The sequence below is a fragment of the Engystomops pustulosus genome, unplaced genomic scaffold, assembly GCF_040894005.1.
Source record: "Engystomops pustulosus unplaced genomic scaffold, aEngPut4.maternal MAT_SCAFFOLD_159, whole genome shotgun sequence".
Lineage (NCBI taxonomy): Eukaryota > Metazoa > Chordata > Amphibia > Anura > Leptodactylidae > Engystomops > Engystomops pustulosus.
Window position 1 is genome coordinate 129352 of NW_027285039.1, and position 16821 is coordinate 146172.

Below are 16821 nucleotides of genomic sequence, written 5' to 3' on the forward strand. Positions count from 1 at the left end.
CATCCTCATGGACTGACTGAGGCACCACGTCTCATAGGATGGGGGGGGGGGGTAGTACCATTTCCATCTTCTTATATTGGGGTCACAGTCTGGAGGTTGGGGGGCGTGCCCTCCATAGCTTAGGGTAACTATTACCCCCAGTAGTTGGGGTCTATGAAGGAGGAGGTCCTGTGCGTTACAGAGGTAAGTGATCCCACGTGTCTTGTAGACAGAGGACGCTCTGCCCCATCATTACACACATGTGACCGGCAGATGAAAGGAGACCCCCGGCAGCCCCCGCTCTGACCTCTGGGGGGAATTAGCTCCAGATTCATCCCGAGGCAAAACACATCTGTCTCCACTATACAGAGCAGCAGGCGGGTGATAGGAGGCGCCGCCATCTACAGGAGAAGAAGGAGGCGCCGCCATCTACAGGAGACGGAGGAGGAGGCGCCGCCATCTAGAGGAGAAGGAGGAGGCGCCGCCATCTAGAGGAGAAGGAGGAGGCGCCGCCATCTAGAGGAGAAGGAGGAGGCGCCGCCATCTAGAGGAGGAGCCGCCATCTAGAGGAGAAGGAGGCACCATCTATAGGAGAAGGAGGCGCCATCTAGTGGAGAAGGAGGAGGAGGCGCCGCCATCTACAGGAGGAGGAGGAGGCGCCATCTAGAGGAGGAGGAGGAGGCGCCATCTATAGGAGAAGGAGGCGCCATCTAGTGGAGAAGTAGGAGGAGGCACCGCCGCCATCTAGAGAAGAAGGAGGAGGAGGCGCCGCCATCTACAGGAGGAGGAGGAGGCGCCATCTAGAGGAGGAGGCGCCATCTAGAGGAGGAGGAGGAGGCGCCATCTATAGGAGAAGGAGGCGCCATCTAGTGGAGAAGTAGGAGGAGGCACCGCCGCCATCTAGAGAAGAAGGAGGAGGAGGCGCCGCCATCTAGAGGAGGAGGAGGAGGCGCCATCTAGAGGAGGAGGAGGAGGCGCCATCTAGAGGAGAAGGAGGCGCCATCTAGTGGAGAAGTAGGAGGAGGCACCGCCGCCATCTAGAGGAGGAGGAGGCGCCGCCATCTAGAGGAGGAGGAGGCGCCGCCATCTAGAGGAGGAGGAGGCGCCGCCATCTACAGGAGGAGGAGGAGGCGCCATCTAGAGGAGAAGGAGGAGGCGCCATCTAGAGGAGAAGGAGGCGCCATCTATAGGAGAAGGAGGCGCCATCTAGTGGAGAAGTAGGAGGAGGCACCGCCACCATCTAGAGAAGGAGGAGGAGGCGCCGCCATCTAGAGGAGGAGGAGGCGCCATCTAGAGGAGGAGGAGGCACCGCCGCCATCTAGAGGAGAAGGAGGAGGAGGCGCTGCCATCTAGAGGAGGAGAAGGAGGCGCCATCTAGAGGAAAAAGAGGAGGAGGAGGCGCCGCCATCTACAGGAGGAGGAGGAGGCGCCATCTAGAGGAGGAGGCGCCGCCATCTAGAGGAGAAGGAGCCGCCGCCATCTAGAGGAGAAGGAGCCGCCACCATCTAGAGGAGAAGGAGGCGCCATCTAGTGGAGAAGTAGGAGGCACCGCCGCCATCTAGAGAAGAAGGAGGAGGAGGCGCCATCTAGAGGAGGAGAAGGAGGCGCCATCTAGAGGAGGAGAAGGAGGCGCCATCTAGAGGAGGAGAAGGAGGCGCCATCTAGAGAAGGAGAAGGAGGCGCCATCTAGAGGAGGAGGAGGAGGCGCCGCCATCTAGAGGAGAAGGAGCCGCCGCCATCTAGAGGAGAAGGAGGCGCCATCTAGTGGAGAAGTAGGAGGCACCGCCGCCATCTAGAGAAGAAGGAGGAGGAGGCGCCATCTAGAGGAGGAGAAGGAGGCGCCATCTAGAGGAGGAGAAGGAAGCGCCATCTAGAGGAGGAGAAGGAGGCGCCATCTAGAGGAGGAGAAGGAGGCGCCATCTAGTGGAGAAGTAGGAGGAGGCACCGCCGCCATCTAGAGGAGGAGGAGGCGCCGCCATCTAGAGGAGGAGGCGCCGCCATCTACAGGAGGAGGAGGAGGCGCCATCTAGAGGAGAAGGAGGAGGCGCCATCTAGAGGAGAAGGAGGCGCCATCTAGAGGAGAAGGAGGCGCCATCTAGTGGAGAAGTAGGAGGAGGCACCGCCATCTAGAGGAGGAGGAGGCGCCATCTAGAGGAGGAGGAGGCACCGCCGCCATCTAGAGGAGAAGGAGGAGGAGGCGCCGCCATCTAGAGGAGGAGAAAGAGGCGCCATCTAGAGGAAAAAGAGGAGGAGGAGGCGCCGCCATCTACAGGAGGAGGAGGAGGCGCCATCTAGAGGAGAAGGAGGCGCCGCCGCCATCTAGAGGAGAAGGAGGCGCCATCTAGTGGAGAAGTAGGAGGCACCGCCGCCATCTAGAGAAGAAGGAGGAGGAGGCGCCATCTAGAGGAGGAGAAGGAGGCGCCATCTAGAGGAGGAGAAGGAGGCGCCATCTAGAGGAGGAGAAGGAGGCGCCATCTAGAGGAGGAGGAGGAGGCGCCGCCATCTAGAGGAGAAGGAGCCGCCGCCATCTAGAGGAGAAGGAGGCGCCATCTAGTGGAGAAGTAGGAGGCACCGCCGCCATCTAGAGAAGAAGGAGGAGGAGGCGCCATCTAGAGGAGGAGAAGGAGGCGCCATCTAGAGGAGGAGAAGGAGGCGCCATCTAGAGGAGGAGAAGGTGGCGCCATCTAGAGGAGGAGAAGGAGCCGCCGCCATCTAGAGGAGGAGAAGGAGCCGCCGCCATCTAGAGGAGAAGGAGCCGCCGCCATCTAGAGGAGAAGGAGGCGCCATCTAGTGGAGAAGTAGGAGGCACCGCCGCCATCTAGAGAAGAAGGAGGAGGAGGCGCCATCTAGAGGAGGAGAAGGAGGCGCCATCTAGAGGAGGAGAAGGAGGCGCCATCTAGAGGAGGAGAAGGAGGCGCCATCTAGAGGAGGAGAAGGAGGCGCCATCTAGAGGAGGAGAAGGAGGCGCCATCTAGAGGAGGAGAAGGAGGCGCCATCTAGAGGAGGAGAAGGAGGCGCCATCTAGAGGAGGAGAAGGAGGCGCCATCTAGAGGAGGAGAAGGAGGCGCCATCTAGAGGAGGAGAAGGAGGCGCCATCTAGAGGAGGAGAAGGAGGCGCCATCTAGAGGAGAAGGAGGAGGCGCCGCCATCTAGAGGAGAAGGAGGAGGAGGCGCCATCTAGAGGAGAAGGAGGAGGAGGCGCCATCTAGAGGAGAAGGAGGAGGCGCCATCTAGAGGAGAAGGAGGAGGAGGCGCCATCTAGAGGAGAAGGAGGAGGAGGCGCCGCCATCTAGAGGAGAAGGAGGAGGAGGCGCCGCCATCTAGAGGAGAAGGAGGAGGAGGCGCCGCCATCTAGAGGAGAAGGAGGAGGCGCCGCCATCTAGAGGAGAAGGAGGAGGCGCCGCCAGAAAACTCTACCCAAGGCAACAGAATGGACCAGTCGTCCTGACGGGCAGAGACACAATGCCGGAGATAGCAGCCCAGAGTCTGATTGACTCTATCCACTTGGCCATTACACCGCAGATGGTACACACAGGGAAAAGTCCAATTTCACTTGAAGTTGGCTGCACAGAGAACACCAGAATCGGGAAACAAACTGGAGACCAGTTTGACGGTATTACCCGAGGAAGATCGGTGATAAAGTCCATAGCCACACGAGTTCACGGGAAGCTGGTTTAAGACAAGATGGTTTGGTTCGGCACCAGGAATTGCAGGAGACCACAAAATTCCAATAATCCTTCACCAGATCAGGCCACCAGAAGAAATGGGAAATGAGAGGGGCACCCCAGGGTGCTCAGCCACACGCTAGCAATGTCCCCAATGTCAGTATCCTCTTCCGAAGGGCAGGCCACACGTAGGTCTTGCCAGGAGGAAGCTGCTGCAGCTCCACAGGAGCAGTGGGTACCAAGCGTTCAGGTGGAACAATATATATCGGGGAGCAGGATCTACCCCAACAACATCCGAGGCACAAGAGAGCATCCGCCTTAACATTCTTCTCTGCAGGACGAAAGTGTATCAGGAAGCTGAAGCGGGAGAAGAAGAGACCAATGAGCCGCTCTTGGATTGAGACGCTGGGCAGTCTGGAGGTTTTTGTGATACTGACTGGATGACGAGCACCCTCCAGAAGATAATGGCCAGAATTACCCGATCACCAGAGTAGTTCCTCTCTGCAGCTGAAAAGGTCTTCGAGAAGAACCCACAGGAGAGAGTTCGGCCTTTGAGCCCCTTCTTGGTGAGAACGGCTCCCGCACCAATGGATGAGGCGCCAACCTCTAGCAGGAACGGTTTCCCAGGCCAGGTGAGAACGGAAGCAGATGAAAAGGCAGACTGCAGCTTAGTGAAAGCTTCTTCAGCCGCCGGTGGCCTGATATCTCCCATTGGTTAGTGCCACAATGGGGGACATCAGGGAGAAGAAATGTGGAATAAACTGCCGGTAGTATTTGGCGAAGCCCAGGAATCTCTGGATAGCTTGAAGTCCCACTGGACGCGGCCACTGAAGCACTGCAGACAACTTTGCAGGATCCTTGTCAGAGGTAATATATTCTAGGAATGAGAGACTCCTTTTGATGGAATTGACACTTCTCGAGCTTGGCAGATAAGCGTTTGGCCCTCAGGCGCCTGAGAACTTGCCGTACATGGGCCTGATGGGACTTCATGTCCGGGGAGAACACCAGGATATCGTCTAGATAGACCACGGCACAGGTATATAGCAAGTCTCTGAAAATGTCATTGGGCATAACAAGGTACTCAAAGTGTCCATCTCGAGTATTGAAGGTGGTCTTCCATTCATCGCCTTCATGGATGCGGATGAGATTATATACCCCCCGCAGATCCAACCTGGTGAAAACCTTGGCACCACGTAGACGATCAAACAGCTCAGTGATTGGGGGTAGTGGGTACCGTTTTTTCACCGTGACTTTATTAGGACTGCGATCGATGCACGGATGGAAAGAACCATCCTTCTTGGCCACGAAGAAGAATCCCACACTGGCAGAAGAAGAAGACTGAACACGAAAGCCACTTTGGCCCTTTCTGTGGTGAACTGTGAAGGCATCAGTTCAATATGCAAGGAGCACTGGGTAATGAAGCCGCTGCATAACTCTCCATCATACTCGCTGGGCATAGAAAGACGCAGCCTGGGTTCAGCAGTGGACAGCGCAGCCGTAGTAACGGGAGGTACCGCAGGTACTGGATACTAGGAAAACAAGAGCTGCAACATAGCGGTGACTTCTCCAACAGGATAAGTTGCAGACCTTGAACAGCAATCTGTTGAGCCACGATGGTGGCAAGATTAGCCAGGTCAGGTAGCAGATCATTCCCGGGATCCATGGCCGGATCTTACCATCAGGATCAGGGGTAGTGGACACACTGGACCACAGTGGAGGCGGCCAAGGTGAGGTACGGAGTCGTCAGGCAGAACCATGGTCATGGACAGGCAGGAGGTCGAGACAGGCAGCACAGGATCAAAGCCAAAGCAAGAGGTCAGTGCAGGCAGCAGAGAAGAGGTCACAATGGGAGATCACAATATCAGCACAGGGCATAGGAAACAAGCTTTTTCAATGACAACGAGGCACAAAGATCGGGCAGGGGTCACAGGAAGAGGCGGGCCATTTATAGGTTTGTCAGTGGTGCACTGGTCCTTTATATAATACAGGAGTCTGGTGCGTGCACCTAGAGGGCGGGAGTGTGCAACATGTAACTGCAGCAGCATAATTGTCAGAATATTATACTACAATGTATAACTGCAGCAGCATACTTGTCAGAATATTATACTACAATGTATAACTGCAGCGGCATACTTGTCAGAATATTATACTGCAATGTATAACTGCAGCAGCATACTTGTCAGAATATCACACTGCAATGTATAACTGCAGCAGCATACTTGTCAGAATATTATACTGCAATGTATAACTGCAGCAGCATACTTGTCAGAATATTACACTGCAATGTATAACTGCAGCAGCATACTTGTCAGAATATCATACTACAATGTATAACTGCAGCAGCATACTTGTCAGAATATCATACTGCAATGTATAACTGCAGCAGCATACTTGTCAGAATATTACACTGCAATGTATAACTGCAGCAGCATACTTGTCAGAATATTATACTGCAATGTATAACTGCAGCAGCATACTTGTCAGAATATTATACTGCAATGTATAACTGCAGCTGCACTTGTCAGAATATTATACTGCAATGTATAACTGCAGCAGCATACTTGTCAGAATATTACACTGCAATGTATAACTGCAGCAGCATACTTGTCAGAATATTATACTACAATGTATAACTGCAGCAGCATACTTGTCAGAATATTATACTGCAATGTATAACTGCAGCAGCATACTTGTCAGAATATTATACTGCAATGTATAACTGCAGCAGCATACTTGTCAGAATATCATACTGCAATGTATAACTGCAGCAGCATACTTGTCAGAATATCATACTGCAATGTATAACTGCAGCAGCATACTTGTCAGAATATTATACTACAATGTATAACTGCAGCAGCATACTTGTCAGAATATTACACTGCAATGTATAACTGCAGCAGCATACTTGTCAGAATATTATACTGCAATGTATAACTGCAGCAGCATACTTGTCAGAATATTATACTGCAATGTATAACTGCAGCAGCATACTTGTCAGAATATTACACTACAATGTATAACTGCAGCAGCATACTTGTCAGAATATTATACTGCAATGTATAACTGCAGCAGCATACTTGTCAGAATATTATACTGCAATGTATAACTGCAGCAGCATACTTGTCAGAATATTATACTACAATGTATAACTGCAGCAGCATACTTGTCAGAATATCATACTGCAATGTATAACTGCAGCAGCATACTTGTCAGAATATTACACTACAATGTATAACTGCAGCAGCATACTTGTCAGAATATCACACTGCAATGTATAACTGCAGCAGCATACTTGTCAGAATATCACACTGCAATGTATAACTGCAGCAGCATACTTGTCAGAATATCATACTGCAATGTATAACTGCAGCAGCATACTTGTCAGAATATTATGTTCAGCAAAGAAAGAATGTAAGATTTCTATAGTACCACTACATTTATACCCAGAGAAGACAAGAGACCAGGCCCACGTTTAGCTGGTCTCAAACTGATTGAGGGGCAGAGATGGACATTAAATCAGTTAGGAACGAAAAGGGTCAAATGTTACAGAAAGAAGCAGACACCTGCAATACAAAAGGTAATTAACAGATCTATCCCATTGGAGACTGGTTAAAGACTTGGTACCTGGGTGACCGATGTATTCAGCAGCGGAGGAGCTGGAGAAGGAAGCGCTGCCACCTAGTGGAGGAAGAGGCGATAACCGCAGAGATTACACATCCATGGAATAACTATGTGAAGTCTTCCGCTCAGTATTAGGGCTCAATCCTAGGTCCTAGTGTGCGCTGTGTGCAGGGGGAGACAGATTCAGGATTTCTGGTGCACATTCTGCATTAATCTGGTGCCCCCTGCACAGCTCCGACAGAATGCACCAACTTTTGGTGCACCTTTAACATGAGGTGAGAGACACACTTCTGTTGGACTTCGCAGTCTGTACCAGTTACTGCCCATGGGTATCACCCTCCGACTGTAAGCTCTTGTGTCCCCCCCCCCCCTCATAGACTGTAAGCTCTTGTGTCCTCCCCTCATCCTCATAGACTGTTAGCTCTTGTGTCACCCCCTCATCCTCATAGACTGTAAGCTCTTGTGTCACCCCTCATCCTCATAGACTGTTAGCTCTTGTGTCACCCCCTCATCCTCATAGACTGTAAGCTCTTGTGTCACCCCCTCATCCTCATAGACTGTAAGCTCTTGTGTCACCCCCTCATCCACATAGACTGTAAGCTCTTGTGTCACCCCTCATCCTCATAGACTGTAAGCTCTTGTGTCCCCCTCATCCTCATAGACTGTAAGCTCTTGTGTCCCCCTCATCCTCATAGACTGTAAGCTCTTGTGTCACCCCTCATCCTCATAGACTGTAAGCTCTTGTGTCACCCTCTCATCCTCATAGACTGTAAGCTCTTGTGTCACCCCTCATCCTCATAGACTGTAAGCTCTTGTGTCACCCCCTCATCCTCATAGACTGTAAGCTCTTGTGTCCCCCCTCATCCTCATAGACTGTAAGCTCTTGTGTCCCCCCTCATCCTCATAGACTGTAAGCTCTTGTGTCCCCCCTCATCCTCATAGACTGTAAGCTCTTGTGTCCCCCCTCATCCTCATAGACTGTAAGCTCTTGTGTCACCCCCTCATCCTCATAGACTGTAAGCTCTTGTGTCCTCCCCTCATCCTCATAGACTGTAAGCTCTTGTGTCTCCCCTCATCCTCATAGACTGTAAGCTCTTGTGTCCCCCCTCATCCTCAGACTGTAAGCTCTTGTGTCCCCCCTCATCCTCATAGACTGTAAGCTCGTGTCCTCCTCATCCTCATAGACTGTAAGCTCTTGTGTCCCCCTCATCCTCATAGACTGTAAGCTCTTGTGTCACCCCCTCATCCTCATAGACTGTAAGCTCTTGTGTCCTCCCTTCATCCTCATAGACTGTAAGCTCTTGTGTCACCCCCTCATCCACATAGACTGTAAGCTATTGTGTCCTCCCCCTCATCCTCATAGACTGTAAGCTCTTGTGTCTCCCCCTCATCCTCATAGACTGTAAGCTCTTGTGTCCTCCCCCTCATCCTCATAGACTGTAAGCTCTTGTGTCACCCCCTCATACTCATAGACTGTAAGCTCTTGTGTCACCCCTCATCCTCATAGACTGTAAGCTCTTGTGTCCTCCCCTCATCCTCATAGACTGTAAGCTCTTGTGTCACCTCCTCATCCTCATAGACTGTAAGCTCTTGTGTCCCCCCTCATCCTCATAGACTGTAAGCTCTTGTGTCTCCCCCTCATCCTCATAGACTGTAAGCTCTTGTGTCACCCCCTCATCCTCATAGACTGTAAGCTCTTGTGTCCCCCCTCATCCTCATAGACTGTAAGCTCTTGTGTCTCCCCCTCATCCTCATAGACTGTAAGCTCTTGTGTCCCCCCTCATCCTCATAGACTGTAAGCTCTTGTGTCACCCCCTCATCCTCATAGACTGTAAGCTCTTGTGTCCTCCTCATCCTCATAGACTGTAAGCTCTTGTGTCACCCCTCATCCTCATAGACTGTAAGCTCTTGTGTCCCCCCTCATCCTCATAGACTGTAAGCTCTTGTGTCTCCCCTCATCCTCATAGACTGTAAGCTCTTGTGTCCTCCCCTCATCCTCATAGACTGTAAGCTCTTGTGTCACCCCCTCATCCTCATAGACTTTAAGCTCTTGTGTCCCCTCATCCTCGTAGAATGTAAGCTCTTGTGTCCTCCTCATCCTCATAGACTGTAAGCTCTTGTGTCCCCCTCATCCTCATAGACTGTAAGCTCTTGTGTCACCCCCTCATCCTCATAGACTGTAAGCTCTTGTGTCACCCCCTCATCCTCATAGACTGTAAGCTCTTGTGTCACCCCCTCCTCCTCATAGACTGTAAGCTCTTGTGTCACCCCCTCATCCTCATAGACTGTAAGCTCTTGTGTCCTCCCTCATCCTCATAGACTGTAAGCTCTTGTGTCACCACTCATCCTCATAGACTGTAAGCTCTTGTGTCACCCCCTCATACTCATAGACTGTAAGCTCTTGTGTCCTCCCCTCATCCTCATAGACTGTAAGCTCTTGTGTCACCACTCATCCTCATAGACTGTAAGCTCTTGTGTCCCCCTCATCCTCATAGACTGTAAGCTCTTGTGTCCCCCCTCATCCTCATAGACTGTAAGCTCTTGTGTCCCCCTCATCCTCATAGACTGTAAGCTCTTGTGTCCCCCCTCATCCTCATAGACTGTAAGCTCCTGTGTCCTCCTCATCCTCATAGACTGTAAGCTCTTGTGTCCCCCCTCATCCTCATAGACTGTAAGCTCTTGTGTCCCCCCTCATCCTCATAGACTGTAAGCTCTTGTGTCCCCCCTCATCCTCATAGACTGTAAGCTCTTGTGCCCCCCTCATCCTCATAGACTGTAAGCTCTTGTGTCCCCCCTCATCCTCATAGACTGTAAGCTCTTGTGTCCCCCCTCATCCTCATAGACTGTAAGCTCTTGTGTCCCCCCTCATCCTCATAGACTGTAAGCTCTTGTGCCCCCCTCATCCTCATAGACTGTAAGCTCTTGTGTCCCTCCTCATCCTCATAGACTGTAAGCTCTTGTGTCACCCCCTCATCCTCATAGACTGTAAGCTCTTGTGTCCCCCTCATCCTCATAGACTGTAAGCTCTTGTGTCACCCCCTCATCCTCATAGACTGTAAGCTCTTGTGTCACCCCTCATCCTCATAGACTGTAAGCTCTTGTGTCCCCCCCCCTCATCCTCATAGACTGTAAGCTCTTGTGTCACCCCCTCATCCTCATAGACTGTAAGCTCTTGTGTCCTCCCTCATCCTCATAGACTGTAAGCTCTTGTGTCACCCCCTCATCCTCATAGACTGTAAGCTCTTGTGTCCCCCCCTCATCCTCATAGACTGTAAGCTCTTGTGTCCCCCCCTCATCCTCATAGACTGTAAGCTCTTGTGTCCCCCCCTCATCCTCATAGACTGTAAGCTCTTGTGTCCCCCCTCATCCTCATAGGCTGTAAGCTCTTGTGTCCCCCCTCATCCTCATAGACTGTAAGCTCTTGTGTCACCCCCTCATCCTCATAGACTGTAAGCTCTTGTGTCCCCCCCTCATCCTCATAGACTGTAAGCTCTTGTGTCCCCCCCTCATCCTCATAGACTGTAAGCTCTTGTGTCCCCCCCTCATCCTCATAGACTGTAAGCTCTTGTGTCCCCCCTCATCCTCATAGGCTGTAAGCTCTTGTGTCCCCCCTCATCCTCATAGACTGTAAGCTCTTGTGTCACCCCCTCATCCTCATAGACTGTAAGCTCTTGTGTCCTCCCCTCATCCTCATAGACTGTAAGCTCCTGTGATGTGTGACGCTGCGGTATAGGACGGTGATATATTAGTAATAATGTGATGCGGTGACTCCCGGGTTTGGGGATCGCTCAGGGCGATGTGTGACGTCCTTTGAATCTGAGGAAACACATGACGTCATACGCACAGCCTGAGGTGCTCTCCCACGTCACATACCTGCAGGCCGCTCCTGATTGGTCAGTTCTCCCGCCTGTCTTCTCGCGTCGCTGGCTTTTTACGTCATGACGTCGCTCCGCAGGACCAATCAGGAGGCGGTCGCTCGAGTGACGTCCTTGTCTTCTGTTACCGCGGTAAAAACAAATCTACGGTTCCGGTGAGAGCGGCGGCGGCTCCGGGGTGTGAGGTCAGAGGTCATGCCCATCCGCGCCCAGTGCACCATCTGCTCCGACTTCCTGGATCATCACAGCGATGTGGCGGCCATTCACTGCGGACACACCTTCCACCAGAGCTGGTATATGCTCCCTATATATACCTCCCCCTGTATATGCTCCCTATATATACCTCCCCCTGTATATGCTCCCTATATATACCTCCCCCTGTATATGCTCCCTATATATACCTCCCCCTGTATATACTCCCTATATACCTCCCCCTGTATATACTCCCTATATACCTCCCCCTGTATATACTCCCTATATACCTCCCCCTGTATATACTCCCTATATATACCTCCCCCTGTATATGCTCCCTATATATACCTCCCCCTGTATATGCTCCCTATATATACCTCCCCCTGTATATGCTCCCTATATATACCTCCCCCTGTATATGCTCCCTATATATACCTCCCCCTGTATATGCTCCCTATATATACCTCCCCCTGTATATGCTCCCTATATATACCTCCCCCTGTATATGCTCCCTATATATACCTCCCCCTGTATATGCTCCCTATATATACCTCCCCCTGTATATGCTCCCTATATATACCTCCCCCTGTATATGCTCCCTATATATACCTCCCCCTGTATATGCTCCCTATATATACCTCCCCCTGTATATGCTCCCTATATATACCTCCCCCTGTATATGCTCCCTATATATACCTCCCCCTGTATATGCTCCCTATATATACCTCCCCCTGTATATGCTCCCTATATATACACCTCCCCCTGTATATGCTCCCTATATATACACCTCCCCCTGTATATGCTCCCTATATATACACCTCCCCCTGTATATGCTCCCTATATATACACCTCCCCCTGTATATGCTCCCTATATATACACCTCCCCCTGTATATGCTCCCTATATATACACCTCCCCCTGTATATGCTCCCTATATATACACCTCCCCCTGTATATGCTCCCTATATATACACCTCCCCCTGTATATGCTCCCTATATATACACCTCCCCCTGTATATGCTCCCTATATATACACCTCCCCCTGTATATGCTCCCTATATATACACCTCCCCCTGTATATGCTCCCTATATATACACCTCCCCCTGTATATGCTCCCTATATATACACCTCCCCCTGTATATGCTCCCTATATATACACCTCCCCCTGTATATGCTCCCTATATATACACCTCCCCCTGTATATGCTCCCTATATATACACCTCCCCCTGTATATGCTCCCTATATATACACCTCCCCCTGTATATGCTCCCTATATATACACCTCCCCCTGTATATGCTCCCTATATATACACCTCCCCCTGTATATGCTCCCTATATATACCTCCCCCTGTATATGCTCCCTATATATACCTCCCCCTGTATATGCTCCCTATATATACCTCCCCCTGTATATGCTCCCTATATATACCTCCCCCTGTATATGCTCCCTGTATATACCTCCCCCTGTATATGCTCCTGTATATACCTCCCCCTGTATATGCTCCCTGTATATACCTCCCCCTGTATATGCTCCCTGTATATACCTCCCCCTGTATATGCTCCCTGTATATACCTCCCCCTGTATATGCTCCCTGTATATACCTCCCCCTGTATATGCTCCCTGTATATACCTCCCCCTGTATATGCTCCCTGTATATACCTCCCCCTGTATATGCTCCCTGTATATACCTCCCCCTGTATATGCTCCCTGTATATACCTCCCCTGTATATGCTCCCTGTATATACCTCCCCCTGTATATGCTCCCTGTATATACCTCCCCCTGTATATGCTCCCTGTATATACCTCCCCCTGTATATGCTCCCTGTATATACCTCCCCCTGTATATGCTCCCTGTATATACCTCCCCTGTATATGCTCCCTGTATATACCTCCCCCTGTATATGCTCCCTGTATATACCTCCCCCTGTATATGCTCCCTGTATATACCTCCCCCTGTATATGCTCCCTGTATATACCTCCCCCTGTATATGCTCCCTGTATATACCTCCCCCTGTATATGCTCCCTGTATATACCTCCCCCTGTATATGCTCCCTGTATATACCTCCCCCTGTATATGCTCCCTGTATATACCTCCCCCTGTATATGCTCCCTGTATATACCTCCCCCTGTATATGCTCCCTGTATATACCTCCCCCCTGTATATGCTCCCTGTATATACCTCCCCCTGTATATGCTCCCTGTATATACCTCCCCCTGTATATGCTCCCTGTATATACCTCCCCCTGTATATGCTCCCTGTATATACCTCCCCCTGTATATGCTCCCTGTATATACCTCCCCCTGTATATGCTCCCTGTATATACCTCCCCCTGTATATGCTCCCTGTATATACCTCCCCCTGTATATGCTCCCTGTATATACCTCCCCCTGTATATGCTCCCTGTATATACCTCCCCCTGTATATGCTCCCTGTATATACCTCCCCCTGTATATGCTCCCTGTATATACCTCCCCCTGTATATGCTCCCTGTATATACCTCCCCCTGTATATGCTCCCTGTATATACCTCCCCCTGTATATGCTCCCTGTATATACCTCCCCCTGTATATGCTCCCTGTATATACCTCCCCCTGTATATGCTCCCTGTATATACCTCCCCCTGTATATGCTCCCTGTATATACCTCCCCCTGTATATGCTCCCTGTATATACCTCCCCCTGTATATGCTCCCTGTATATACCTCCCCCTGTATATGCTCCCTGTATATACCTCCCCCTGTATATGCTCCCTGTATATACCTCCCCCTGTATATGCTCCCTGTATATACCTCCCCTGTATATGCTCCCTGTATATACTCCCCCTGTATATGCTCCCTGTATATACCTCCCCCTGTATATGCTCCCTGTATATACCTCCCCCTGTATATGCTCCCTGTATATACCTCCCCCTGTATATGCTCCCTGTATATACCTCCCCCTGTATATGCTCCCTGTATATACCTCCCCCTGTATATGCTCCCTGTATATACCTCCCCCTGTATATGCTCCTGTATATACCTCCCCCTGTATATGCTCCCTGTATATACCTCCCCCTGTATATGCTCCCTGTATATACCTCCCCCTGTATATGCTCCCTGTATATACCTCCCCCTGTATATGCTCCCTGTATATACCTCCCCCTGTATATGCTCCCTGTATATACCTCCCCCTGTATATGCTCCCTGTATATACCTCCCCCTGTATATGCTCCCTGTATATACCTCCCCCTGTATATGCTCCCTGTATATACCTCCCCCTGTATATGCTCCCTGTATATACCTCCCCCTGTATATGCTCCCTGTATATACCTCCCCCTGTATATGCTCCCTGTATATACCTCCCCCTGTATATGCTCCCTGTATATACCTCCCCCTGTATATGCTCCCTGTATATACCTCCCCCTGTATATGCTCCCTGTATATACCTCCCCTGTATATGCTCCCTGTATATACCTCCCCCTGTATATGCTCCCTGTATATACCTCCCCTGTATATGCTCCCTGTATATACCTCCCCCTGTAATATACCTCCCCCTGTATATGCTCCCTGTATATACCTCCCCCTGTATATGCTCCCTGTATATACCTCCCCCTGTATATGCTCCCTGTATATACCTCCCCCTGTATATGCTCCCCTGTATATACCCTCCCCCTGTATATGCTCCCTGTATATACCTCCCCCTGTATATGCTCCCTGTATATACCTCCCCCTGTATATGCTCCCTGTATATACCTCCCCCTGTATATGCTCCCTGTATATACCTCCCCCTGTATATGCTCCCTGTATATACCTCCCCCTGTATATGCTCCCTGTATATACCTCCCCCTGTATATGCTCCCTGTTATACCTCCCCCTGTATATGCTCCCTGTATATACCTCCCCCTGTATATGCTCCCTGTATATACCTCCCCCTGTATATGCTCCCTGTATATACCTCCCCCTGTATATGCTCCCTGTATATACCTCCCCCTGTATATGCTCCCTGTATATACCTCCCCCTGTATATGCTCCCTGTATATACCTCCCCCTGTATATGCTCCCTGTATATACCTCCCCCTGTATATGCTCCCTGTATATACCTCCCCCTGTATATGCTCCCTGTATATACCTCCCCCTGTATATGCTCCCTGTATATACCTCCCCCTGTATATGCTCCCTGTATATACCTCCCCCTGTATATGCTCCCTGTATATACCTCCCCCTGTATATGCTCCCTGTATATACCTCCCCCTGTATATGCTCCCTGTATATACCTCCCCCTGTATATGCTCCCTGTATATACCTCCCCCTGTATATGCTCCCTGTATATACCTCCCCCTGTATATGCTCCCTGTATATACCTCCCCCTGTATATGCTCCCTGTATATACCTCCCCCTGTATATGCTCCCTGTATATACCTCCCCCTGTATATGCTCCCTGTATATACCTCCCCCTGTATATGCTCCCTGTATATACCTCCCCCTGTATATGCTCCCTGTATATACCTCCCCCTGTATATGCTCCCTGTATAACTCCCCCTGTATATGCTCCCTGTATATACCTCCCCTGTATATGCTCCCTGTATATACCTCCCCCTGTATATGCTCCCTGTATACCTCCCCCTGTATATGCTCCCTATATACCTCCCCCTGTATATGCTCCTATATACAGTAATAAGAAAAAAGCACAAAGCAAAAATAGGGTAGCGGCTCACTGTGAGAGGTTGTATTGTTTCCAGGTGCCAAGCGGTCACACGGTGCAGGGGATCCCCTATTAGCCGCTGGTCCGGATGTCCAGTGTACTGAATACTTGAGGCAAGGGGAGACGTAAGACGAGTAGCGGGGATCCAGCATCCAAAAGCACGAACACGCGTTAAGTTAAAACTTCATCCAAATCTTTAATCTTCATCGTTACAAAGTGATGAAAAACATGGACACAAAAAATATAACAAAAAACCACGAGACAAAAAGAAAAAAATCTGGGGTGACGCGTTTCGGACTTCCAGCATCTCAGTCCTTAGTCACCCCTAATCTGCACGGGCACGCTTTTGGATTTAAATGGTAGCCCAACTTCATGACCCGTAGTGGGTAACAGACACGCCCTCGAGGGGGTGTGGTAGTGTATCACATGACAATTAACCCACGGATAGAGTGATGAGAGACAATACAGATCTGAATATATTAGTTTCAGTAGAGATAAAGTAAATGCGGTTTATGATTCGGACCTCCGGGGTGTCGGGTGTCGGGGCTCAGGATCCAGAAGCTTCTCTAGATAAAAGCCTTTTACCAATCGCCGCCTCGATTCGGGCGGACAACCAGCTCAATGCCGGTGACAGTGAGGCCGCTCATCCTGCCGGTGGGCACTTCCTTACAGTGTTTGGAGATGGCAGATAAGTGGTGGTGGCCCCGGGATGTGCTCGCTTATTCCATCTATGAGTCTGCGCACAGTGCGTCCTACATACTGTAGGGAACATTTGCTGCACTGCGCTCCGGTATAACATGTGATGCA

At 50.6% G+C, this 16821-nt stretch overlaps 1 protein-coding gene across 1 annotated transcript in view; it reads left to right on the forward strand.

Moving 5' to 3' along the window:
- The first annotated feature begins 11203 nt into the window (after positions 1-11203).
- TRAIP (TRAF interacting protein) overlaps positions 11204-16821 on the forward strand; it is a 14188-nt gene continuing 8570 nt past the window's right edge. Inside the window, 1 exon segment of the mRNA XM_072131867.1 lies at positions 11204-11272. Coding sequence (XP_071987968.1) covers positions 11204-11272 — 69 coding nt within the window.